Source organism: Natrix helvetica (assembly GCF_964273705.1).
Source record: "Natrix helvetica genome assembly, chromosome: Z".
Taxonomy (NCBI): Eukaryota; Metazoa; Chordata; class Lepidosauria; order Squamata; family Natricidae; genus Natrix; species Natrix helvetica.
Genome location: NC_138554.1, coordinates 21,966,153 through 21,993,923, shown reverse-complemented (window position 1 = coordinate 21,993,923; position 27,771 = coordinate 21,966,153). Strand labels below are relative to the sequence as shown.

At 45.5% G+C, this 27,771-nt stretch overlaps 2 protein-coding genes across 6 annotated transcripts in view; both read left to right on the top strand.

The window, feature by feature from the left end:
• The window catches only part of LOC309382145 (sacsin-like), a 35,963-nt gene extending 24,224 nt beyond the window's left edge, over positions 1-11,739 (top strand). For both annotated transcript variants that reach the window (XM_081933656.1, XM_081933655.1), the window contains one exon: positions 711-11,739. In XM_081933656.1, the coding sequence (XP_081789782.1) occupies positions 711-11,473 (10,763 nt within the window). In that variant the 3' untranslated portion in view covers positions 11,474-11,739. The remainder of the gene's footprint in view (positions 1-710) is intronic.
• Positions 11,740-19,408: 7,669 nt separating this feature from the next.
• Positions 19,409-23,736, top strand: FIZ1 (FLT3 interacting zinc finger 1). Of its 4 annotated transcripts, XM_081932434.1 has the most exons (3): positions 19,409-19,571; positions 20,939-20,959; positions 22,059-23,736. In XM_081932434.1, the coding sequence occupies exon 3, from the start codon at positions 22,074-22,076 to the stop codon at positions 23,532-23,534; it is 1,461 nt and encodes a 486-aa protein (XP_081788560.1). In that variant the 5' UTR covers positions 19,409-19,571; positions 20,939-20,959; positions 22,059-22,073; the 3' UTR covers positions 23,535-23,736. The 4 variants fall into 4 exon arrangements, with proteins under 4 accessions (XP_081788560.1, XP_081788559.1, XP_081788558.1 ...); XM_081932433.1 differs by lacking the exon at positions 20,939-20,959; XM_081932432.1 differs by lacking the exon at positions 19,409-19,571 and having other exon boundaries at positions 20,139-20,959.
• Positions 23,737-27,771: the final 4,035 nt, after the last annotated feature.

Genomic DNA, 27,771 nt, shown 5'->3' with positions numbered 1-27,771 from the left:
ACATGTCCGATGACGTAGCCCACGCCTTTTATGATCAGGGCCTTGATGTGTCAAAGGACATCAAGTGTGGGTAAATGAAATTGTGGGCTTGTTAGAATCATCAGCTGCAATTAGCTGGAAAAATAGTGGGGTACCTATAGAAGCTAATATTTGTAGCTCAGGGTTGAACTGTAGGTTCTTAGTGCCAAGGGGTCCTTGGGGCACTGAAGATGTTACCTACTTGGGTATGAAATGTCTGGGGGAAAACAATCATGTCAAGAGACCTCCAAGGACCCCACAATAGTGTGATCTCAGACCATTCACAGACCCCTGCGGTAGAGCCTTTATCACAGGCCAAGCTCCAGCTGAGATATCGCAAAGGTGCTTTTTCAAAAGGCAATGGGACTTTGTTTTCTCCTTGAAGAAGATGTTTCACTTCAAGCTTCATCAGTTCTGATTGAATTGGAGGGGGGGAGGAAAGAAAGATTAATTCTGAAGTGAGAACTAACCAGAATTCACTTCAGAACGAATCCTTCCATCTTCCCCACCACCCAGTCAGAACTGATGAAACTTCTTGAAGGAGCGGGAACGTTTCTTCCTCCAGCTGTCTTTTGAAAAAGCACCTTTGAGACAACCATGGCCCTGGATGACTGAGAATCTCCATAGACATTCCTCCGAGAGAGATGCACAAACATTGGTATTTGATCCTTGTGTCTTTCCTGTCTCTCTAGGGCTATTCAAAAATCTGGTCTACTTGAATCGAGCAGTCATTGAGAAGAATCTTCCTAGAGCTCTCCCAAGAGATTGGGTGAGCAGCAAGTCTGTTCCTGTTATTTGGAGGCCCGGTGCGCACCCTGACGAACCTCCCCTTGAGTGGCTTTCTGCTTTCTGGACTTTCCTGACACACCGTGCTTCTTCCCTGGAGCCCTTCAAGGGATGCCCAATCATACCACTGACTCCTCTGTCCAGTTCTCTCGGTAGCATTCAGTTGGCTCGGCTTTTGCCTCAACCCACCCTCATATTCCAGAAGCATAATGGGCAGTGCTTGCCAGATGCGGTGGCTAGTATTTTGGAAGTGTTGGGCTGCACTGTGATCCAGAAATGGGACTCCAATTGGTCCCACCACCAGCTGGAAGAATATGTTCTAGAACCCACACCTAGCAATGTATTACAAGCCTTTGTCCATCTGGGGTTAGCAGATGTAAAAAACCACCTGTCATGTTTGTCGGCCTGCCAAATTGAAAGTTTGAGCGCTTTTTTCTCTACCGCTGCCTTATTCTCTCAAAAAGATATCGGAGTCCTCACTAACTTGCCACTGTTCTTCAAGATGCCTTCTCTTCTTCCTCCTTCCAAGCAAGGCTTGGTATCAGCCCAAGATTATTTGGCTTTAGAAAAGACTTTGGTTCCACCAGTGCCTACCCATCTCTTGACCCCAGAGCCTGTGCTGTTGTGTCGCAACGAAGCTGAACGAAGCTTGCTTTTCAAAATCCGTGGAAAGCTCCTGGGGACGCCGGATCTGTGCCTGCTGTGTGTCCGAGCAATGAAGAAGGGGTCCTATGCCAATCGGGCTGAGGATGCCAAGCAATTCATGTTGTGGTTACTGCACAATGGAGACACACTCTTTCGCCAGAGCCAAGAATTACAAGCTTTGTGCTGCAATCTTCCATTTGTGGATTGCGGATCAACAGAATTGCTCCCTCCCTGTCATCTCTATGACCCAGAGAACCACACTTTGCTGGCTTTATTAAGACCCAGCCGCTTTCCCAAAGGGCCCTTTCAGGAGCAAGCAGTGCTGCGAATCCTTCGTATGCTGGGTCTGAAATCGGATCTCAGTGCTGTCTCTCCAGCAGATGCAATAACCGCTGCACAGGAAGTGAATGTAAGTGAAACGGCAACTGCCAAGGCCAAATCCCAGGCCCTTGTCCGGGTTTGCAACGAGAGTCCTCTACTGTCGTGCTTATCTCCTGAGATGCTAAAGCAGCTGAGGTCCCTGCCTTGGGTCCCTGCCATCAATTCCTCTAAATGTGGGCCAGCTGGAGTCTTCCTAGCACCTGAATCAATCCGCTCAGAGAGGTATGCAGCTCTTGTAGGACAGGTCATGGGACTGACAAATGCTTTTTTGCCCCATGCTGCACAAAAATTGGGCCTGGAATGTTCACCGCCTCCAGAGAAGGTGATGGAAAACTTAGCGGATTTGGTACAAGCCTATTGCTCTACAGAGACTCCCCGGATAACTGAATGGTTGTGTAACATCTATCAACACATGCAACAGGATCTCTTTAATTTCCAGCATCCGCCCTCATACCCTTCAGTGTGGAATGGGAACGGTTTCTCGTGGCCAGCAGATGTGGTACTGTCCTTTCCTAACGATTTGGACTTTGTGCTTCTGATGCCACGAGTTCCTCCTGATTTCCAAAAATACAGGCTGCTTTTTGCAAAATGGGGTGTCCAGCAGTCACCCAACGAGGAAGATGTACACCGGGCTCTTCGTAAGTTGGCAGAACAAATCAATGCCAGACCAAAAGGGGGTACGCAGGCTGAATTATTCCTCTTCATCGCTGCCTTGGACTGGCTTCGCAATCAAAGTTACCATGGGGGAGAAGAAATGCTTATACCTGTGCAAATCGTAGGCTTGGTTGGTTTTGCTCTTCGCCCTGCCAGTTCAGCACTGTATTGTGACATGGATCGTGCCCACCTTGCTGATTTGGAAGGAGACCTACCCTTTTTGGTGCATGAAGCTGTTTCTTCTGCCACAGCTGCTTTCTTTGGAGTGGAGATGCTGAGTACCAAGTTGTCAGGCTTAGAACTGTTTGAGGCTTGGGGTCCTTCAGAGCCCATCACTCGCCGGATCCATAACATCCTTCGGGAGTACAACCAGGATGCTGATGTGTTTCAGGAACTGCTGCAGAATGCCGAAGATGCTGGGGCTCAGACCTGCCGCTTCTTAATAGACCTCCGGCAACATGACACTACTAAAGGACTTCTGGATCCTGGCATGGCTGCCTGCCAAGGCCCAGCCCTTTGGGCCCAGAACGATGCACTGTTTACTGAGGCAGATTTCTCCAACATTACCCAACTAGGTGCTGCCACCAAGGAGCACCAGGAGGACAAGATCGGCCGCTTTGGCCTAGGTTTCTGCACTGTCTACCACATGACTGATGTGCCTTTCCTTCTCAGTGGTCACACCGTCCTCATCTTTGATCCCAATATCACCCATCTCCAAAAACATATCTCTGGTTCAGCCCAACCGGGCATCCGTTTGAATTTAACCTCCACAGTCGCCGCTTCGTTTCCAGAGCAATTTGGGCCCTTCAGAGGGATCTTTGGATGTCGAATTGGGGAGAAATACCAAGGCACTCTGATGCGTTTGCCTTTCCGCACCGAACAGGAGGCCAAAGAATCTCAGATCTGCTCTGAGCCATTTGGACACAGGCGGATTAAAGGACTAGAAACTGGCTTCCAGGAGATGTCCCAGTACCTGCTGATTTTCCTACACAATGTGCAGGAGGTATCACTCTCCTGCCTTGCACATGGTTCCAATTCTCCAGAAGCTGTCCAGCCACTGGCGATAGTAAACAGAGAAGTACTGAATGAGATGAGCTTTCCCCTTATACGATTGAGAACAACATGGCAGTCAGCTGTGGACACGCACCATTTTCTGCTCCATTCATGTTCAGCTAATGGACAAGCCAAGGAACTATTCAGAAAGGGAAGGCAAAAGGATACCCATTTTTTATCGCCTTCTGCTAGTGTAGCATTGCCAATACGGCCTAGTACCACCATTGGACGATGGCTCCCAGATATAAGTGGTTTTAAAGGCCGTGTCTTTTGCTTCTTACCTCTTCCCATTGAATCAGGTCTCTCGCTGCATCTCACAGCCCCCTTCGCCGTGCTTAGCAGTCGCAAAGGACTCTGGGACACTACAGAAAAGGGCCAGTGGAACATAGCACTGCTACGAGATTCGGTGGTAGCTGCATTGATTGGGGCACTAACTCAGCTCCGAAACATGTACAAACAAGAACTGCTGGAAGACTATAAGTATTATGATTTTTGGCCTGATGTACACAGCATAAAGTATCCTTTCACTGAAGCAGCCATAGCCTTCTATCAAGCACTAATTGATGGAGTAAATGGGGAGCAGCCAGCTCTCTTCTCTGATGGACAAAATTGGTGCCCACTTAATCATGCTTGCATTTTGGATGACGATATCATTCGCGAGACGCAACTGAGTTCTATAGCAGTCAGAGCCTTCTCGTTACTCTTACCAGAACCACAGATTGCAGTTTCTCTTCCGGAGAAAGTTAAATCAAGCTTCAAAATCTACACCTCGGGAAACAGCTTAATGCTAAACACTTATAATTGGGCACGGTTCCTTCATGAGCTTGTTTTACCCAATCTTGCTAAGCTTGCAGTGCCTGATCGTAATACCCTGATTCTTCGTGCCCTAGATATGAATGATGCCAGGGTGAATGAGCGCCTGAAGTCCCTGCCTTGCATCCCTACTACTCCAAATGAAACGCTGAAAACCATTAAAGAACTTGTACACCCGGGGGGCCTTGTGGCACCTCTCTACAGTCCTGCTGATGGCTGCTTTCCTATGGGTGAAGAGTTTCTCAAGCCGGAGAGGCTGTTGCGCTTGGAACAACTTGGCATGACCAAAGATTGGGTGTCAATGGAGGAACTGATCAGCCGAGCCCGAACTGTGGAAGCTTTGTGGCATCAGAAGCCTGACAAAGCATGCCGGAGAATCTGCTGCATCTTGGAACTCCTTGATGGCCATCTCAAGGAAAGTTATGGAAATACTACCCAGGTTTTGTTTAGAGATATTCCCTTTTTGCCGGCAGTGTTTCCTGGGTATATGTATAAAATCTGCTGTCCCAATGAGATTTACCACCACAAGCAGCACTCCTTGGTACATCTGATTGAACCAATCCTGGACAAGGAAGCTCTTGGGGAAAGCGCCAAGCTCTCTAAGGAGATAATGGAATTCCTAGGAGTGAAATGCAAACCACCTGTAGGTACAGTGCTAAAGCAACTGGAGACGGCGTCATTTTGTTCCAATGCTCTCTCTAAGAAAAAGCTGGCTAAGATGGTACAAAATTGTTATGCTTTTCTGAATGATGTAGTCCAGAGCAATCAAAGTAGGGTAGAGGTGGCACAAAAGGCACAGATGTTTCCCTTTGTCCTGGTCGGTGCTAGCTTTGTGCCGGTGTGTAAAGTGGCTCACAATCTGACTTTTGACGCTATGCCATACCTCTTCAAATTGCCTGAGGAGTACCAGCAACAAAAGAATCTGTGGGAGTGTATCGGTCTGCGTGACATATTTACCTTGGATGATTATGCTTCTGTCCTGGAAACCCTGGCCAAGGATGCAGCTGGAGAGCCTCTTTCTGTAGAGCAACTAACAATTGCACTTAGTTTGATCACTACAGGGATTGCTGGAGTTTTGCCGGAAAACCAACCACTGGATTCTTACTTGTCCCAGAAAATGTTTTTCCCAGACCAGGACAAAGTCCTACGACAATTGCCTAAGCTGCTTTTTGATGATACTCCATGGCTCCCACGTAAGAGTGGAACACCGTTCTGCCATCAAAGGATTCCACGAGAAATTGCTGTGCGCTGCGGCATGTCGACCTCAAAGCACCGTGCTTTGGAGAGGTGCCGGATCCAGATGCCTTCTCTTTGGAGCACAGATTTTGGAGCTAAGGAAGACCTGTGTATCCGCTTGTCTAACCTCCTCCGGGAGTATTCCTCTTCACAGGATGTGCTGAAGGAGCTGCTGCAGAACGCTGACGATTCTGGCGCGAGCTTCATCCATTTCCTTTGGGATCGCCGCCAGCATCCAACAGAGCGTGTCTTCAGCGATGAGTGGAAGTCCCTTCAAGGCCCAGCCCTCTGCATCTATAACAACCGGACCTTCCAAATGAGCGATATTGAGGGGATCCAGCGCTTAGGCTGTGGTGGCAAAGGAGGAAGGCAGGATGCTGTAGGAAAATACGGACTGGGATTCAACACTGTTTACCATTTGACAGACTGCCCTGCGTTTGTCACAGGGGATAGAACACTATGTGTCTTTGACCCCACATTACGTTACCTCAAAGAATCCGATGAGGTCTCACCTGGTGCACAGTACAACCTCACAGAAGATTTCAGAGATACCTTTTTGGATGTTTATGAAACCTTTTTGCCTGACGTGTTTAAGTTGAAACAGGGCACACTTTTTCGGTTGCCTCTGCGTACTCCTGCAGGGGCGGCCACCTCTCGAATTTGCACGAATTCGGTGTCTGAGACATATATGGAGAATATGCTGGAGGCTCTTAAAGAAGATGCAGAATGCCTCATGATGTTCCTCAATCACATCCGCACTGTGATTTTCTCTGTAATGGAGGAGAAAGACACGAGTCCCAAAGAGTTGTTGCGGGTTGAAACCGAAGGAGGGGAGCCTGGCAGGCTGGAGTACCAGAAACATCTGCAACAGGCAGCTGCAGCAGGAGGCCTGGAGATGAGCAAACCAGTCACCGTCTTCTACAAAATGAAGATCAGCACTAATCTCTCGGGTGATCCCAGCACCTGGTGGGTTGGAAGGCAAATTGGCATGGACAGCACAGAGACCATAGAGAGCATGCTCCTGCCCTATGGTGGTGTGGCTGCTTGTCTTAATAGAGAAACATGTGGGAGGGCTTTCTGCACCTTGCCTCTGCCAGGAGGGACAGGCCTTCCCATCCATGTCAATGGGAACTTTGCTGTTGATTCTGCTCGGCGTGACTTGCGGAAGGACCTCAGTGAAGGGGATGTCAGTTCAACCTGGAATAAGTTACTCATGCAGTTTCTGCTGGCCCCTTTATATGGCCAGTTACTTAAAAACCTGTGCCAGACACTGGGGAGGGAGCCATTGGAATTCTACACACTGAAGTCTTGTCGTGATCGTCTTGCTTTGAAGTATTTGCAATATTTCCCAATTGTGACCAAGGATGTAGCCCCTGTTTGGCAGCACCTAGTGATCCATCTGTATAAACTGATTCACAAAGACCAGCTTCCATTGTTGCCAGTCTATCAGAAAAATGTTAATTACAAAAATGGACAAAGAAGTGAAATGATAAGTGTGTGTTGGAGTGCACCCAAAGCAGAGGATTCCAATAGAGACCCCTATTTCCTGAAGAATAGAATAGAGGATAAAAATCTTGAGCGCACTCTACAGGAGCTGGGTATGAGCTTGGTCCCTGCCTTTAAAGAGTTGCAAGGGATACATAAGCAATTTGTCATGGCAGAAATTGATGTACTGACTCTCAATTCTCCTTCCCTCTGTCATTTTTTGAAAAGTCTGCTCAACTTCTTTCCATGCCCTCTAAATCAGTTGAATCGTGTCAACTGCTCTGCTCTCCTAACCTTTTCTCTAAGTGAATTGGGTTCTGGTGATGTGAGTTGCGTGGAAGGACTTCCATTACTGGTGACCAATGACAATGTGCTGAGATGTTTCAGCCAACAAAAACCTGTTTATGAGAATATCGGTGCTTCTGAGCTTTTCCAGCATCGGCAGCACTGCTTTTCTACCTTTGTAAATTACGATCTAAAACAGCTTCTATTAGAAATGGGGTTCCTGAAGAAATTTACTCTAGATGAATCTGTGGCTTACATCCAGGAGATGCTGACACTGGATATCTGGGGCAATGATCGCAAAAGCCAGAGGAGCTGGTTAGGGGAAGTGTGGAAGTTCTTTGAAAATCAAATCTGTGTCAAAGAGAAGGAAAAAATGAACCAGTTATTTGCAAATTTCATTGCCCTCTTCAGAGGGTGCACTCTGCTCCCTCTCCATGGTTCCAGTGAGTTGATTCCTCTTGAATCCCTTGGTACATTGATGCCTAATAACTCAAGCTCAGTTTGTGAAATTCTTCATAAGCTGGGCTTTGCCAAAATAGATGACTCCCTGCTGCCTCCAGAGTTGACTGCATACTGCATCAATCCAGAGCTGCTAAAGATTGAAGACCCTATGGTAGTACTAGAGCAATTGTCTACCCACAGTAGCTTGTACTGGGATAAACTCAAACCCTTTGATTTTTATTTACTCTTGGACTTCCTCTGTAAGGATCTTAAAAAGGTAAATAATCGAGGATCATTAGCAAAACTGAAAGCTTTGCCTGTATTTGAGACATGTCAAGGAAAACATGTATCATTAGTTTCATTTGAAAAAGTGTATCGCCTGGTATCCCAAAATCCAAAGCTCTGTGAGAACTTTATGGAACTTTATGAAATGGATGCAAGGACTGTTTTACTGAAGGACACCTATCACAATCAAAAGGTGAGCAAGTGCTTGGATATTGAAGAAATGAATGATTTGCAACAGTTTATGCAGATTTTGCCTAAGGTACCCAGTCTTCCTGAAGCCCAAGTACTGGAAGCCTTGAAGTTGCTGTTCTGCATCAAATCACAGTATGATGAAGAGTACAAGACTCAGAAAGCAGCTGTGGTGTCAACATTCAAGTCTTTTGCCTTCATTCGGGATGAGGGGAATGTGCTGCGTCTTGTATCATACTTCTATCGGGATGATGACATTTTTAAAGAGTTGGGATTGGGAGCTCGATTTGTACCACAGCAATTCTATGACTCAATGCGTCCAATCAAAATGTGGGACGTGAAGAGGTTTTTATTGGACCTGGGCTTGCAGGAGGTGATTTCTGAGGAAGATTTTTTGAAATGTGCTGCCCAGGTTGAACAAGAGGCATTCAGCGGCGATGCCACTTCTAAAAATGTCAGAAAAAAAAGTAAAGCACTATTGGAATACCTCTTTTCTAGAAAAGAAGATGAGCTATCTAATTCCTTCCTGGCAAAATTGTCCAAGATCCGATTCCTTCTGCCACGTGTCATCAATGATAAACTGTGTAGGCTTCATTCGCCATACGCTCCTTACAAAGCTCCAGTGGCACCCCACGGTTCTTTGTACTGCCCAGGAAGGGTTGAACTCTTTTGGACATCAGCAGTTACTTTCTCTTTTGATTACTATGTAAACAAAGAAGAGAAGAATGTTTTCCAAAAACTCGGAGTGATATGCAAATTACCTACCGAAGTGGTGTTGAAAAATTTGAGCAATGTATGTCAAGCGACCTGTGATACCCCAGAAAAAAAGGAAACCCGGGCAGAAGTTCTAACATTAATGTACAGATTCCTCTCAGATGAGAAAGAAATAGATGTGACTTCCCTTAGAGGACTTCCTGTGATACTGACAAATGATGATGAAGTAGTTGAGGCAGAATATGTGGTGGTCTACCTGCAGCACTCAGCTGACTTTCGGCCATACCTCTACGAACTGCCGTGCAAGTTAGGGTCGTATATAGATGTCTTTGAGAAGTTTGGAGTGCAAACTGAGGCAACCATCTATCATTATGCCAGTGTTCTGGCCAGGATCCATGAAGAGACTACGGAACGGATGACACTGCAACCCAATCTTTCTAAAGCAGTACTTAGGGCTACTCAGTTCCTCTTCCAGCTCCTGGAAGAAGCAAAAGAGCTAATAGATTTCTCAAAGCTTCAAGAACTTTATCTCCCTTGCATTGATGGGAAGTTATATCCATCAAACACTTTAGTATTTAGCTTCTACCAATCTGGCCAAGAACCCCTTGCTTTGACAAACAAACTTCACTTTCTGATCGATCTCTCTGAATGTTCCATATCAGCGGACAAGTATAAGCAGTGGAAACTTCTGTGCTTCCTACCTAAAAACCTTCGCCCCAAGTATTTCAGTAACATTGTTGGAGAACAACTAGAAGAGTCTTCTCTGAAACTGTGCATCTATCAGGAACATTGTGAGTTTCAGAACAGTCTCAAAGAACTTCTGGTTTCTCTTGAATTCCAGAATGCGTTGATTGCACTACTGAAATGGCAGAGTACAACAGAGATAGAAGGGATGAATGATGGACTCTTCTCTCCAGATCAGCTAGAAGTGGTGTGCTGTGAAAGGCTCTCCACTGTAATGGTCCACAACTTGCAAGTTATAGAGGGAACTCAAAGTGTCAAGACAGTGTATGTTGCAAGATTGCCAGATGACATGACACAGATTTACCTTACTCACCAGGAAAACATGAGTCTGCAAGAGGGAGTACATATTTTCTCAGTTCTAAGTCAAGAAGTTAATATGCTTTTGGGAAAAATACTTCATCAGAATGCTACAGGGATTCTCATGGAGATTTTAGTTTGCAAGGAACCTAAAGATATCACTGCAGTCCTAGAGAAGCACAGAGTGCCCCTGTATCAGCAGGCAAACCTAAATGCTTATGACCTTCCCCCTCCAGGAGAAGACATCCCTGAGGAATGGTATGACAGCCTGGATATGAGCATTCTGCATACCTTTGTAAAGGGAGATTATGTGGGCTACATGGATCCTTCCCAATCCAAAGAGCATTACCTGTATGCTGTTGTCCTTGAAGTACTTGAGTCGCGGAAAAATGGTGCTGGTCAAATACCCATATACCGCATTGATTTGGGAGGAGGTCGGCAAGAAGAAGTGACTGCGAATGACTTGTACCACTTCAAGAGAGATAAGCCAGTCTCCGGTTCAAATAAAATGGTTATGCTGCCCCTAGGTTCCACTGATGCTGCCCATTTGGTAAGGCCAGATATGAATGAGTATTGGCACCAACGGCCACTGAACGAGGTCAAGAAAGAGATAGATGAGTGCCTAGCTCAAGTTTGGAGACTTTCAGAAGAGGAGAAGAAGAAAGCCCTTAGAAGATTATATCTGCGTTATCACCCAGATAAAAATCTCGGTCAAGAAGATTCTGCTAACGAACTCTTCAAGTACCTTAAAGAAAAGATCAAGGAGATGGAGAAGGGAATGTGGTCAAATGGCTCCGGTGGAGGATCCAAAAGTAGAAATTCCCATCGTAGAAACTTCTCAGACTGCTGGAGTCAATGGGATGAGCAAGCTCATCAACATCAACAGAAGCACTATGAATTTACTAACCAAAGGTCGTCTGGAAGAGGAGGAGGTGGTGGAGGAGGAGGAGGAAGGAGAGGGGGAGGATGCAGCAATTACAATTTCTGGTCATACTATCACCAGAGTGGACCAAACTCTTCAAGATCACAGCCAAAGCACTCTTTCCTAGAGGCAAAGCGTTGGCTCCGGCAAGCAGAATGTGATCTGCAGGTAGCAGGCAGCATTGCTGGAAATGGCAGCACTGAATGGCTGCTTTATATGGTTTTCCGGGCTATGGAGAAGACACTGACAGCAGTTGAGTACAACCAGGGAGGCAGCTTCGAGAGGAATCTCTCTCTTGCAAAGCTGGCTGACAAGGCAGCATCTTATGGATGTGAGCTGGCTAAGGTCCCTGAGAAGATAGAGATGCTCAGGGAGCATGGCGTGGATGACAAGCTAACACAGTATCCCAAATATCACACTTTACCCACCATTCCTCATGAGGCCTTTTCTGCCTGCAAAGAGCAGGATGTGCTACTGTCAGCTTGGGAGATCTTAAACACGGTAAAGAGTTGGCTTGACCTCTAAATAAACCTGGAAATATTAAAATATTAAAAGCTGGGAAAAGACCAATGTGTATGTAATGCAGCAGTGCCTGTAAAGAAAATTTGCAGATAGTTGCTATAAAATGAGAAAGATTGTTCTTTAGAGGGGAAAAAATAGCCTCAGAGAACCTGGGTTTTTTTTGTAGTTGGTAAAATAATGTGTCTATGAAAATAGTATGCATATTCTTTCATGCTGAAATTATTTGTCTTTTAAAAAATTTCTTTAATAAACTTCGTTTTTTTAAATAAGTAATGAATTGTATATTTATGGAGGGGAGCAAAGGGAATTATTACAGCCATAGGTTCCTTGATAGAGATTTCATTTCCTCTTTATCTCTATTTGATTCTTCTATAACTGTGATGGCAAATCTATGGCAAGTGTGCCATAAGTGGCACGCAGAGCCTTATTTGCTGGCACGACAGCCCTTGGCTCCGGTGTGCATGCCAACCAGATGGTTTTTGGCCTTTCGGAGGGCCGAGGGAGACCATTTTGGCCCTCCCCAGGCTCCAGGAAACCCTCGGAGCCTGGGGAGGGTGACACCCTCCCCCGCAGGGGAGTAAGCTGCACAGGTTGGGGATGCGCCTGCACAATTGGGTGGGCACACGCATGTGTGCAATAGCCTGCATACACACAGTTTTCGTACACCTTTAGAAAAAGGTTAGCCATCAATGTTCTATAAGGTCAACCCCCAGTTGACCCCAGTACCCAATAACTAGAAGTAATAGGCAGTGTTTTTCCCCCAATGGATGCGCTTACAGAAATTGTCATGACTAAGTGAGAATGTGGCATCAAGTGGGTGTTGATTCTTCATGTCAAAATAATTTCTTCACATGATCTGTCCCTCATCTGGTCCTTCAGGTTTTCCAGTGGTGCACCACTGGTTGCTGCTGATCGTTCAATGGTTGTTGAGGACTATCTATATCGAAATGTCTTACATTTTGGTTCTCTATTTACAGGGATGTGTGTACGTATTTTTTAATATACATTCAGAAAGGTAGTCTGTAGTTTATTGCACATCTTGATTTGGCTACGTGTAGAATTTGCATTTCAGGATCAGACTCACATACTCTTTCACAACCATTTTGGATCAACTGACAGTGAAAAACTGTAATCCTGTTTGGCCCATCTGGAGATTTATTATAGTTTTTCAATTGGGAGTTTGAGATGTGATTGAAAACACAGAATCCAGTCTTCTGATTTCTAGTGAAGATAGCAATTAATACTATAATTTTTAGCAGTACAAGTGATTTTATTTAGTGCACAGTTAACTAGTGCAGTATAATTAAGATTGGTCTTAAGCAATCCTAGATTGGACTATTACCAATTCCACATTGTCAAAATAAATCAGGCTATTCAGTGAAAGGTACAACAAATGGATTACAGCCGTCCAAGTTACCTTGAGGTAAGATGGGCAGCCTATAAATTTTATAAAAAAATAAATAATAAACACCTGCAGGGCTGTATATTGGAGCTGTTATCCTGCACTGGCACTAAACAATAGAAGCCGCCTGAGTTTTAGCCTAGGTGCACACCTGGAGCAAGTGTTTTTGATATCCCTGTCCAGCTATCATTATTTCACATTGCCAAGAATTGAATGGTTGTTGAGCAGCCTTCCCTCACCACAAGTGTCATTGTCTGCTAACTGGTGCAACAGAAACTGAATTTTTTTAGGGTACTCTGTTCATGCTGTTGACACAACGTCCTTTAATAGGTGGTGTTGAGGGCAGCAACAGCTTCAAGGTTGCATATCGCACTACCTTGCATGATGTAGGGGTTGTATTTCCTAGCCATATTGTTGTGAGGTCCCAAGGCTTCTACTTGCTCTGGGAAAATATTTGTTCCTAAACTCAAATGTTCTGAATATCCAACAAGGTCAAATCATGCTCCAGCTAATAATGATGTTGGGCTATGTGGACATAATGGTGGCCAGTAACTGTTGCCTTCCTGTTTCATCTACCATCAGATTGGCCAGTATCTAGGGAAATTAGTTTGTGAGTTAAATGTCCCATAAATCCACACAACATTTAAGTAACTGGTGGGCAAGTGGACTTTGAAAGACCCCTGCCCACCAGCCTCAAAGGAACTTCAACAATGCCACTGGCTTGAGAAATTCTAAGCTCATATTAAATGGTTTCAGGCATCCACACAACCTCAGCAAATATATTGGGTTTTTCATGAAGTTGCCAATTCATAAAATGCTTTTAATCTGCCCTACATCTAATCTGCATTTAACATTTTTTACCCTATCTGCCTCACCCAAAGTCATCCCAATTAGAATCTTACTCAGCCTACCTTATGTATCTTAGGAAGTGAGCTGCAGCTCATGAAATCCTATTTATTTATTTATTTATTTGATATATATCCTACCTTTATTATTTTTACATTCACTCATAAATGAGGAAGGCCTGTTTGTTAGACATCAGAATAACAGCAGATGGCAAGTTCCACGTTTAATGAAACAAAAGAGGAGGAGGATAAAGCTTGCTTATTTTGTCCTTGTATGGTTCCCATTGTGTAAATGATCAGTCAACCCAAAATTTTCCTAAACAGGTAGTCCTCAACTTACAACAGTCCATTTATTGGCCATTCAAAGTTACAACAGCACTGAAAAAAAGTGACTTATGAACATTTTCACCTCGTGACATTTGTAGCATCCCCATGGTCAGATAATCAAAATGCTTGGTAACCAGTTCATATTTATGACAGTTGATGTGTCCAGGGATCATGTGATCAGCTTTTATGATCTTCTGACAAAGTCAATGGGGAAGCCAGATCCACTTAATAATGTTATTAACCACTGCAATGATTCATTTAACAACTGTGGCAAGAAAACTTGTAAAATGGGGCAAAACTCACTTAACAAATGTTTCACTTAGCAACATAAATTTTGGACTCAATTGTTGTTGAAAGTCCATCACATTGGCATCCATTAGTCTCTCACAAGACTATGGTGCCGTGCTCTGGAAAGAGGTAAAGCTGGAGTGTCCTCTCCAGGGCACGAGGCCTGGGTAAATTAATATGGAGGATAGACTGTTACCCAAATAGCAGATCCCCCCCTCTCCACGTTGCTGAAATAGTCCAATGGAATGACAGAGCTGATACGGTTGGTTCCAGCTGCGTCGCAGGAGTTACCAGAAGGTGGTTGTACACAGTCACGAACTGCTTCCGGGGCTCCAGCTCCGGATTTTGCCTGGAGGTTGATTCCTGAAGCCTTTTCCAGTAGTGGATATAGCCACAAGGCAGTGGAGGTTTGTAATCAGAGTTGATTATACAACAAAGTCCATACACACCTAAAAAAGGGAGAAAGGGAACATTTCAGGAAGGGATTCTGTAATCTTATCTTTGCCCCCTAAATGAAGAGGTTGGAGTGCCAGATGAAGGGAGGGGTTCTGAAGCAAGTTATAAAACTAACCTCATCTTGCCACCCCTGGCAACTGTCTCAATACAATACAATACAATACAATACAATACAATAGCAGAGTTGGAAGGGGCCTTGGAGGTCTTCTAGTCCAACTCCCTGCCTGGGCAGGAAACCCTGTACCATTTCAGACAAATGGCTATCCAACATCTTCTTAAAGACTTCCAGTGTTGGGGCATTCACAACTTCTGGAGGCAAGCTGTTCCACTGATTAATTGTTCTAACTATCAGGAAGTTTCTCCTCAGTTCTAAGTTGCTTCTCTCCTTGATTAGTTTCCACCCATTGGTTTTTGTTCTACACTCAAGTGCTTTGGAGAATAAGTTGACCCCCTCTTCTTTGTGGCAATCCCTGAGATATTGGAACATTGCTATCATGTCTCCCCTAGTCTTTCTTTCTATTAAACTAGTCATACCCAGTTCCTGCAACTTTCTTCATATGTTTTAGCCTCCAGTCCCCTAATCATCTTTGTTGCTCTTCTCTGCACTCTTTCTAGAGTCTCCACATCTTTTCTACATCGTGGTGACCAAAACTGAATGCAGTATTCCAAGTGTGGCCTTACCAAGGCATTATAAAGTGGTATTAACACTTCACATGATCTTGATTCTATCCCTCTGTTGATGCAGCCTAGAACTGTGTTGGCTTTTTTGGCAGCTGCTGCACACTGATGGCTCACATTTAAATGGTTGTCCACTAGAACTCCAAGATCCCTCTCACAATTACTACTGTTGAGCAAGGTACCTCCTATACTGTACCTATGCATTTCGTTTTTGTTGCCTAAATGTAGAACCTTACTCTTTTCACCATCTCAATGCACATCAACATGGACCATATGTACAGTATACTGGGGGAAAAAATAAAGGACAAATATGAAAAAGGATAAAGGGATTAAAAAAGGTTAAGTGTTTATAATTTCGATTTACAAAGGCTGCTTCCCTTCCCCACCGTCTCTTTAGCGAGAGGGTTGGCAGGTGGGGGGGAGGAGAAGTGAGAGGCGTGGAGTGAGACATGGCATCTTTTGTCGTCTCTTCTCTCCCCCTCACCGGGCATGGCAAGCTTCCTCTGCAGCTTCCAAGCTGGGGCAGAGAGGAGGCAAAAGGCTCACCTCTGGGAATGAATCAGACGCTTCACTGGGGAAACTGCCCCACACCAACCCAGGCTTCCTAAATCTCTCACTCCCCAGATTGTCCCCCTCGCAAAGAAAGCCCAACCCAACGCAGGGCGTTGACACATCAGAGCAGTGCCGGCCAGCCGCTCGGCCAGCGCAAAGAACAGGGAGGGGAGGCGATGGGGGTGACAGGACATGCAGTCCCATGCTTGCTGCCTCCTGCATCCCCAAAATAATAAGACAACCCCCCCTGGCGATAATAAGACCAAGGCCATATTTCGTGGGTCAAAATAAAATAAGACCCTGTCTTATTTTTGGGGAAACACGGTAGGGAGAGAGTGAGTGTGTAGATAGGTAGAGTGATAGAGAGTGAAAGAGAGAGAGAAATGCAGTAAGTAGGTAGAGGGAGAGAGAGAGAGAAATAGAGAGAGAAATACAGTAGATAGGTAGGGAGAAAGAGAGAGTAGTTAAGTAGGTATGTAGGTAGATAAAGGGAGAGAGAGAGAGAAATAGAAATATAGAAAGAAATACAGTAGGGAGGGAGGGAGAGAGAGTGTGTGTGTATAGGTATGTATGTAGGTAGGTAGAGGGATAGAGAGAGAAAGAGACACAAAGGTTTTTTCCCTTGCGGTCTGCATCGGGCTCTTGATCACAGCAGCACTATGGGCAGCCCTTTTGGGTCTGGGGGGTAGTCATCCCAACAACCTTGGTTTCGAGGGTCGGTGCATCACTCTAGCTGATCAGCAACAGATTCTTCAAGTGTAGTAAAGGGGGGATCGTTGTCTTCATTGTTCTTCCTGTGAGTGTCACACAGATCGGTCAATCGATTATTGAACCTTCTTGACAGTTTTCTGATGACAATGTTCTGTATGCTGGCATGTCAATCCCTTAGTTTTGGGGTCCTCTTGAGTGTCCCGTAACTCCGAGAGGAGGGTAGAAAACTTCCATAACTCCTTAGGATCATTCGGACTGATATTGGGGTACTCGACGACCTGTTTCAAGAGTGAGGACTCCATGAGCGTGGACGAACCAAACTGTCGATCGAGTACTTTCCAAGCTTGTTCACAGGCTTTGACTGGATCATTCAGATAAGTGTGGTAGATTCCTGTAACTATTTGTGCAGACTTTCGGCCTAGCCAAGCCATCCTATGTATGATCTCGTTGTCAGGTTCTATCTTCTCAGCATGGATAGCACGTTGGAAGATCTACCTCCACACCCGATATTCTCAGCCTGGTGTGTCAGAGAACTTCACTACCCCTCTAGATGCCAAGTTTGCCTTCCTCTGACAAAGTTGCCATTCTGCCCTGGGGTTATATGCTGGGGGAGATGGTAAGGTGCAAAAGTTGTAGGTGCAGGCGCAGTTCATATTTTGGCCACTAGGGTGCAGTGCAAGGCTTTGGAGATGCAGGCGCAATTCATGTGTCGGCCACTAGGGTACGTTGCAAGGCTTTGGAGATACAGGTGTAGTTCACTTGTCAGCCGCTAGGGTGCATTGCAAAACTTTGTAGGTGTAGGCGCAGTTCACATGTCAGCCAGTAGGGTGCGTTGCAAAACTTTGCAGATGCAAGGCGCAGTTCACATGTCAGCCACTGGGGTGTGTTGCAAGGCTTTGGAGATACAGGTGTAGTTCACTTGTCAGCCGCTAGGGTGCATTGCAAAACTTTGTAGGTGCAGGCACAGTTCACATGTCAGCCAGTAGAGTGCGTTGCAAAACCTTGCAGATGCAAGGCACAGTTCACATGTCAGCCACTGGGGTGTGTTGCAAGTGTTGGCCTGAAATGCTGGATTCCAGTTTGTAGAGGAGCCAACAGAGGGCGCTGTTTGTGACTAATGTTTGGAGTGATTAGTAATGGCGTTTTTCCTTGTTGAGGGTTGCAAGTTAACTCTCCAGTTTTGGAATGCCTAAGGGTCTTTACCCGGACTCCGAACCCATCTTGGACCTTGCTAGCTTGGTACCTCCGAAAGGGGTTGTGCCTTTTCCCAATAATTCATAAACAATAGTAACAAATCAACAAGGTCATAACTGCAGGCTTTTCAGCTGGACTGAATCTGACTTGTGGCCATTCAACTGCCAGATGGCTTTGCATACACAAAGTAAGTTGAAGCTGGGATTGTTGAGGCCTCTTTATTGCCCCTTGTTGCCAGGACAACTCACCAGTAAAGTTCAAAGGACTTGGGAGGTTGGATCTGGGCTAGCTGACCTCTTACTTATTCAAATTCCGTTTCCATGGAGACCTTTCCATGAGGCTTTACAACCACTTAAGGAGTAAGGTTTGGAATTTGCTTTGATTCACTGCACCAGGTTTCTTTCTTTGTTAGGCTGCTGTTTGCCTCCAAGCCACATGCGTTTGGCCTTAACAACAGCAGATCAGACTGGATAGGTTGGGAAGGGGGGTGGGTTGCTTTATCATGCGATTCCTGGGTCCCCTCCCCTGGAGCTCAATTAGATGGAAACAAAGTCGACCTTGCAGGATCTGCTTTCTCAGTATACCAGAGGAGAAACAAGAGTCCAGCCTGTAATCATTCTTCCACAAACAAAAACAGACTTTTCAGAGCAGATTGAGCCAGCTTGGTTGTAGAGGGTGCTTTTCTCATGCAGCTCTTGGCCCCCTTTTAGCACAATTTCTTAAACACAACAAAGTCCTTCATCTCAGGAGAATTAATCAGCCTTTGTCACTGAAAGGGGGGGGTTCTCTTTGCTGCAAGAGGGGGTGGGGGGAATCCAGGCAGCCGTTGTCAGTTAAAATGCAAATAGAGTTTGGGATTCAACTTCAAAGTCCTTTTACGCGAGGGGAGCTCAACATAACACCATCTTTTTACTCGAGGGGAGCGAAAACATCAACATTTATTTACTGTTCTGCCTCGGGCGTTGTAGGCTTGCTGGCACACGCAGTTAGCTCCATGCTTAGGAATCTCATTCAGATCAAGTTTATTATCAGGCATTCTTAATAGCAAAACTTACAGTTCAGTGTTAAGATACTTCTGACTTTCCATAATCTGTCCCATCACGTGGTGTAAAAAGATGATTTCACACCCGTATTGAGCAGAGATACAGACACTTACTATTCCGGTTCACAAAGGCATTTAAACTGACCGGCTATAAACTTTGCAGACGGGCAGAATGCCCCAGTGGCCAATCAGAAGCACAGATGTGACACATATTATGGAACTACATTTCCCATAAGACAGTCTCTGCCTACATTACCCATGAGGTAGTTTCTTAAAGGAGACAGTTCTTAATTCCTACACTAGCTATATACAAAAATGGCACCCTAGCGAAGACTCGGTTCACCTGCCCACAAGGAACATGCCGCTTCTGCTCCTCCTTGCCCACAGAAAAGATGGGGGAGGAGCGGGGGAGGAGCATCCTGCTAACTTCCATCGAGGTTGGATTGGCGGGTGGGGTGGGAGAGAGCGACTGTCGCCAGAGGTCAATGCTTCCTCGCGGCGAACCCCTTAATCAGTTTCGGGTGGGGGGGTTGAGGGCAGATGCTTCCTGTCGCCGTCCGTCGAAGGATCTGCCCTTCACTAAAATGTCGGCGCCGATAAGAAGTTGTGAGTACTGTAGACGTTGGGAGGAGGAAAGGGGGGGGGAACTGAGAGGAGAAATACTCCCCCTGCCTCTAGTTAGCCCATGGAGCAACAAGGGGGGAGGGGCGCCTGGGTTGCCATGGGGGGAGGGAGTTAGAGAGAGTTTGCAGAGTCAGAGTTCGGATCCTGGGTTCCCCAAAAGTGCCTGTGCAGAGAGGCAAAGCTAGGATCCCTGCAAGCGACTTCTGGCCCTCAAAGCGCTGTAGGGAACAGCAAAGGGATCGTGGTCTAAAAACTACGTGCTAATAGAAAGGATCCTTCGATTCCTCCCCTCCCCCTCCGCCCCAAATTCTGTCGGGAGTCTAGACCAGTGTTTCCCAACCTTGGCAACTTGAAGATGTCTGGACTTCAACTCCCAGAATTCCCCAGCCAGCTGGGGAATTCTGGGAGTTGAAGTCCAGACATCTTCAAGTTGCCAAGGTTGGGAAACACTGGTCTAGGCAAAAGTTGGACTTCAACCGGCTGGGAAAACCAAAGCTGGCCGCGAACGGCAGCCCAGGAGATCTGGGCGGGGGAGGTGTTTATGAGGGACAGGGAAGGGTGCAAAAAACACTTTTTGGCGTCTTCAGCACAAAGGAAGGACTTGAAGGTTCTTTTCGCTTGAGGTCAAGAAGAGAAAAGGGGTGGATTCCTTCAGATAAGAGGTGTGGGTGGTCACGATCCCAGAATTTGGTTTGCAGTCTTCCTCCTGCTCTTTTCCCCATAACAACAACCTTGTGAGGTGGGTTGGACTGAGAAAGGAAGGGACTGGCTGGAAGTCACCCAGCCAGTTTTTCATGCTGCTTCTGGTTTCTAGGCCATTGTTGCTTTAAAGTATTCAACTTTGGGTTTCCCACCCCCTCCCAGTGGGTTAATGATAGAAAAAGCATTCACCAGTGTTTGTCAACCTTGGCGAGCTTGAAGATGTGTGGACTTCAAATCCCAGATATCGGCTGGGGAATTTTGGGAGTTGAAGTCCACACATCTTCAAGTTACCAAGGTTAAGAGCATAAGCATAAGCAGCAAAGGTGAAGTGCAGAAGTTACATAGGGAGGCTGGTGCTTTGAATTCTCACCCCCGCCCCCCCCAAAAAGAATAAATGGTCTGATTTTGTTCTTTTCTTAAATATTTTTTGTACTCCTTGGAAAAGTAGGTTGCCACCTCAACAGGCTGCTCAAGAAAGAGTGATTTGTTTAGGCAAAATCAGTATTTCATGTGTGTATTTATTTAGGCATTGTTTAAATTTTTGTCCCTTTTCAATTATTTCCCCCCCCCTTCGATGTACATAACTGTGGAAGACAGCAAAGATCTCACTTCATAAATTATTCTCTTTCTTCTTGTGCATCTGTTAGAAGACTGTGGTTGGTGTAAAGGTGAATATCCTGAATAGGAAACTTCAAGCCTCAACTTTTGAAAGAAAAAATGCTGTTAGAATCTCCTGGTATAGGATGAAAAAAATTTGGTTGAATAGCATGAGAACTTCTGGACACTTTCAGGGCAGGGATTTGCTTCGTGCTTAAACCTTGTAAGCACAAAATAAAGTCTGTGTGATTTTGTAAGTGCCCCCAAAACCTAGAACTCTTAATTCCATTCAAGAAAATGAGGAATTGAAACCTGTTAACTTTTCTCCAACATCAAAATTTTGACTTTCTACAGTGTCCTATTATACCAAGATTTTCGTGGATCAATTCATCTATCATAGCCAGGAACAAATAAACTCTGGAGATTTCCTACATTTATATTTAATATTATATGCTACTTTAGGAAATCTGATGGCATTAACAAGAATTGAGATTTTTTTTTTAAAAAACGTTGACTATTTTCCATTGTTTGGAAGTAAAAGCATTAACTTCCGCCTTACCTTAATTAAATGATTGCAACAAGAGAAGGGACTCTCAAATTAATCCAATTCCATATGTAGAGCTTCCTACCATATTTTCTTAAGCTTTTCAATGAGCTATCCAGATTTTTTAAATTACTTTTTAACAGTCATTTATTGGTCCAGATGATGGGTTTACAGGTAGTCCTCAACTTAAGACCAATTGCTTTAACAATTGTTTGAAGTTATGAAAACTTTAGAAAGGATGATATCAGTCCGGAAAGCACCACTAGCCATCATAAAATCCCCCCTTCCCCAGTCACATGGCAACATTTCCAGTGCTTGGAAGCTGGTTCACATTGGCTGCAATGTCCTAAAGTCATGCGACTGTGATTTGCAACAGTTTCTGGCAAAGCAATCCCCACATTTGGGAGTATGGATTTACTTAACAACCACTACAAAATGGTTAAAAAAATAAGGTTCGGTTCCATGGATGTGACCGGAATGACTTACAACCGAAATTCCATTCCCAATTGCGATCATAAGTCGAGGGTTACCTGTACATTGGGAGAAGGGAGCTGTCCTTATTGGGGATTTGAACTCAACTGTTTGTGAACTCCTTCAGCTCTGGCTCTCTTCTTACTGCTCTCTAGAACTACATTGGATAGATGGAGAGCCATGTTGAAGCATGGCCAGAGGGCCAGCATTCCCAAGAGGCTGCAGGAGGAGTTCGGACGGCCCCTGGAACTGAGGAAGAATGTGCTGTTCTCTACTCGGATGCCGAGGACGACCCCTCACTCTTGACGGTCAATGGAGCAGGCCCCCGAGCCCCCTTCCATTGCTCCGAATGTGACAAGAGCTTCCGCTACCGTTCGGACCTGCGCCGCCATTTTGTTCGACACACCGAACTGAAGCCTTTCCAGTGCCCTCACTGTGTCAAGAGCTTCAAGCATTCTTTCAACTTGGTGAACCACATCCGGAGTCACACCGGGGAGCGCCCTTACCGCTGTACCATGTGTCCCAAAGGCTTCCGGGACTCCACAGGACTTCTTCACCACCAGGTGGTCCACACTGGAGAGAAGCCGTACTGCTGCCATATCTGTGAGCTTCGTTTCTCCTCCCGCAGCAGTTTGGGACGCCACCTCAAGCGCCAGCACCTGGCGTCTCCTGCCACCGCAGCCCCTCAAGCACCTACTCCGCGCTGCCTGGCCTGCGGCAAAGAGCAGAGTCCCTTGGGGCACCTTTGCGCTGCTGGCCGAGGCCGGGCTGCCCCTTTTGGTTGTGGGGCCTGCGGGCGGCACTTCCAGCTAGCCTCTGAACTTCGCCGTCATTGGCTGGCTCATACTGACATCAAACCCTTTAAATGTCCAGATTGCGAGAGAGACTTCAATGCTGCGTCCCTCTTGGAACGCCATAAACTCACTCATGCCAAGGACAGGCCCCCACCATGCCAGATTTGCTCCGAGAAAGCTCAGAAGAGGGATGGGAGGATGCTGGAACTGAAGGGCATGAAGGAACAGCCAAAAGGAGGTGAGCAGGAGGAGGAGGAGGAGGAGACACAGCGGCACAGCAGAGGCTGCCCATCCTGCCACTCTCCTGATACTCGTCCTCCGGACACATTGTACCAATGCGAGTGTGGGACCTTTTTTGCCAACAGCAGCACCCTTGCAGCTCATCTGACTGCCCATGGAGGCGAGCCCTCTTTCACCTGTGGCATCTGTGGCCAGCCCTTTGTGAACTTGCAGGCCCTGGAGGAGCACCAGCTGAGCCACGCTGTGTCCACAGCACCAGTGCCGGGCCCGGGCAGCGAACTAGAACGTCACCTGTTGCCCCAGCTGGATCTCCGGACATTCCCGAATCAGCCCGGCAAGAAACTCTACAAGTGCAGCGAATGTGAGAAATTCTTCCGCAGTCCTCGAGATCTGGACCGTCACGTCTTGGTGCACACCGGTGAGAAACCCTACCAGTGCACTGAATGCGGCAAGTTCTTCCGGCATGAATGTTACCTGAAAAGGCACCGTCTGTTGCACAGTGGCGAACGTCCTTTCAAGTGCACTGTCTGCCACAAGGGGTTCATCACCCTGAGCAACCTCTCCCGCCATCTCAAGCTGCACCGAGGGATTGACTAGGAGGGCTGTCCTGAACTCCTAAGAGCAACCCTCCTTCCCCAGCACTACCTCCATCCCACAGTGGCAGCCACAGATGTTCCCGTTTTGGAGGTAGACTTCTGCCTGATGTTTTCGAACTTCTGCCTGCCCTCACCCTCCTCCCTAGTTCAGTACTTTAGGGCAAGGACTTGAAATGAAAGGATAAAAATTATTATTATTATTATTATTGTTATTATTATTTACCAATGTTCCACTACTGTTAATAGAATACATTGCACATGCTTGGCAAATTATAAGGTGTGTCAGGGAGAGAAGAATATCTCCCTGTTTATTGCCCTGATCAGTTCCAGAAAGTTTTTGATTTCAGAACAGGAATATTCAGAGCCACGCGAAGAAGGTATAACAGGAAAAAAAAACCTTGGTTTAAGTGTCTAACGCCTGAAGGTACTTATGTCTGGGTGAGCTTAATAGTGCTGAAATGACTTTGGCCAATAATCCTGGAGAAAGACCTTTGGGGCAGAGCCATTCTCTCTCTCCAAAGAATGAGGAAACTTTGTTGGATATTTAAAGAGGCAGACTACTTCTTCACCCATCAGTATTTCCCAATCACTTTAGTACTGGGATCTTGTACTAAAAGGCAGCACAATTGGCCAAAAGGATAAATGTGCACAAATCTAACATGCATCATTCTTTAGTCTGTGTAGTTTTCTCTCCTTTTTCTTTTGCCATTCTGTCCTTGATAGGACTACAGTTAGATGTACTTTCTGTTCCTCAAGGTAGAGAAATCTTATGTCCCTCATAATAACCATTATTTCCAAGGTTAAATAGGAGTAACATGTTTATGTCATAAGTGTATGCATTGTAATTTATTGAGAATCCCCAACAAGGTTCAACTTGATTTAGAGAAGCCCATTAGTACAGGATTTGAGAACTTTTACTTCACAGTATATATGCTACCAAAGGGATATTAGAAAAGGGGTATTAAGTATTGAAAAATAATTCACACCATTGATGTAAAAATAATAATCACAAAACTTAACAGCCTATCTCTTTCCCCCTCTGCTCCAAATATCAGCCTTTTATATTTATTTTATCTTTCATCTTTTTCCTACAGTCCCACCAGCATTTCTATCACACACTATCCAAATTCTCTTCACATCAACAATTTTATGAGGGACTCTGGTGCAGCTTGAGGAGGGTGAATTTTGTTTCCCATTTTTAATCTTATGATATGACATGCTTTCTCCTTGTTTCAACTTATCAGCCAGAAGAATGCTCATTTAGGACACTTCTATTCCTTTCTGAAAACTGTGTAAAGGCCAAATAGGTGCCTTTGCTTTGGCATGAAATTTCAGGGCAAAGAAACTTAGTATTTAATAGAAGGCAACGTTTTACAAAATAATTTAAAGAGTATTTGTCATTTTAATGGTAATATTGAGGAGCTGGTATATTTCTCCTTCATGGTTGGCTGTAGGAACGGTGAAATTCTGAGTTGGCCTAAGATTCTGTATAATTTCAAAATGATATTTAAAACTGCTAATTTTGTTAGGTGCCTAGTAGCATCTCAAAGATTTGAAATGGCCTGGGAACAAGGAAATCTCACATTTACATGTTAATAATTAAATACGCAATGGAGAACAAGCTAAAAAGCAAGGCATATTATCTAAATCAGGGATGTTTAGCCTTGGCAATTTTAAGATGTGTGGACTGGTTGGGAATTCTGGGAGTTGAAGTCCACATACCTTAAACTTACCAAGATTTGGACACCTCTGCTTTAAACAAGAAATTAGAACATAGAGAAGAGTTGTATGTTCTTGAAGCTTACAACCCTAACACTGGGTTGGTTTTGCTCCATACATTTTTGCCTGTCTGCTGTCATCCATAAGACTTCCTGGCTGGGCAGACTCATTTCTCCATTCCCTACAAATTCTGGATTCTGATCAGTGGTGGGTTACAGATCCCGTTGGAACCGGTACAGTTGTAACTGGTACAGTTGCAACGGGCCCAGCGTCCTCCACATGAACATGCGCAGCGCGAGTGCGCATGCACGCAGTGCGTGCATGCATCTTACCCTCCAGCAATGACTCCGCGAGCCTCCACGACGCTCCAGCTGCTCAGGAGTGTTGCGCAGTCGCTGTATGCGCTGTGCACGGAAGCGCCAAAAAGTTTAAAGACATGTAAGGATGGTGGGCGGGCGGGCCCTCCGGAGCACCGTACCGGAACGGTACCCTGTGCTCCGGGGAGGCTCCGTTATACTAGTACCAGGGCATACTGCCTGCAACCCACCACTGATTCTGATGGAGTAGCCCTTACCCTTCCCAATATGGAATTATTTGCTGACCAACAGCTGAATCTTCCCCTGGTTTTCTTTTCTTTTTTTCCTCATTTTTTAAGTCCTTGATAGGTCATTGAACATCTGATAAACTTACGTTTCTGACCAAATTCCAGTTCCTTATCTTCTGTGGAATGTAAGCCTTATATCTGGGCATTTTTATATTATGTTTTATTGAAACAAAATAAGTGCACATGTAGGTATTTGCTTATGTTTTGGAAACAAAACCTGTCCATTTCTTCTGGCCAAGGGACCTACTTTACCTGTCCTCTGCTTGAAAGCTTATCTACTTCAATGTTGGTCTCAAGATAATTAACCACAAGAGAGGGGGGGGGAGGGGAAATCCATCAGTAGTACCTGGGCAGTGAAGTAAGCCATCACCTAGGTTAGCTGGTTGAAGTATTTTCCAATATGGCTGGCCAGTATTGTATTTCTGTTAATTTACCATTATATTAAACCTGAATCATATACATATGGATTAGCATTTGCAGTTTTTAATGTAACTATCTTTTTCCCCCCTTGATGTTTGTCATTCCAGGCATAAGGTTCAAGTGACAGCATGCTTATACACAACAGTGAGCTTACCTTGTGTCTGAATTATCTGTGGGATTAACCTAAACGCTAGCCATGGGATAGAATGGGGGTCTCCAACCTTGGTAACTTTAAGACTTGTGGACTTCAACTCCCAGAATTTCTCAGCCAGTGCTGGCTGGCTGGCTGAGGAATTCTGAGAGTTGAAGTCCACAAGTCTTAAAGTTGCCAAGGTTGGAGACCCCTGGGCTAGAATCCTCCCTTGAACAGAGTCATGGTAAAGGCACCAAGCTAGAAACCAGGAGACTGTGAATTGTAGTCCCACATCAGGCACAAAGCCAGCAGGGTGACCTTGGGCCGGCCACACACTTGCAACTCGAGTGAGAAGGAGGCAAGGCCAAGCCACTTCCACAATTCTTGGTAAGAGTACGGTTAGGACTAGTAGTCCAGACAGTTGCCAGGAATGAGCAATGATGTAGAGGCACCTAACAATCCAGTTTGACAGAGCAGCCGAGATTGTTAACTCTCTCAAGATCTGGACCAGTGTTTCTCAAACTTGAGAATCTTAAGAAATGTGAATTTAATGGTGGATGGGGAATTCTGGGAGTTGGAGTCCACATGTCTTAAAGTTATCAAGGTTGAGAAACACTGGTCTGGACTGTCCCCCTCTCTCCCCCCTATAAGACTCTCTGGATATGTTGTGACAAGGAGGAAGTAATACAACACAGCCCCCTTTGGACAGATGCATGTGTCAACTGCTGGCTCAGGAATTCTGGGAGTTGAAGTCCAGAGGTTGTAGAGTTGCTATAATTTGCCACCCTTAGTCTAGAGGAGCGATACCTTTGTCTCCTTTATTGGCATATAAAAGGGAGGGGCAGGGGCCAAAGGTTCACAAAATGCACTAGAGGTCATCCTCAACCTACAACCATACGTTTAGTCACCACTCGAAGTATAACGTCAGTGACCCATGACTGTTTTTCACACTTACAACCGTTGCAGCATCCCCATGGTCGTGTGGTTAAAAAACCGGATGCTTGGCAACGGGTTCATATTTATGACTGTTGCAGTGTCCCAGGATTACGTGATCCCCTTTTGCGACCTTCTGACTAGTGGAGTCTGTGTGGAGACCAGACTCATTTAGCCCTGTTACTGGCTTAATCACTGGCTGCAGTGATTCACTCAACAACAATGGCAGGCAAGGTTGTAAAATAGGGGGAAACTCACTTCACAAACATCTTGCTCAGCAACAGAAATTTTGGTCGTAAGTCAAGGCGTACCTGTACTTGTCCGTGCAATGTGTGGCTATGGACAAGCATAGTTGAATGTTTATCAACTAAAAGCAAATGGGCAGCTCTTCTAAGCTACAATGGCTCTGAAAAACAGCTCACAACTGGT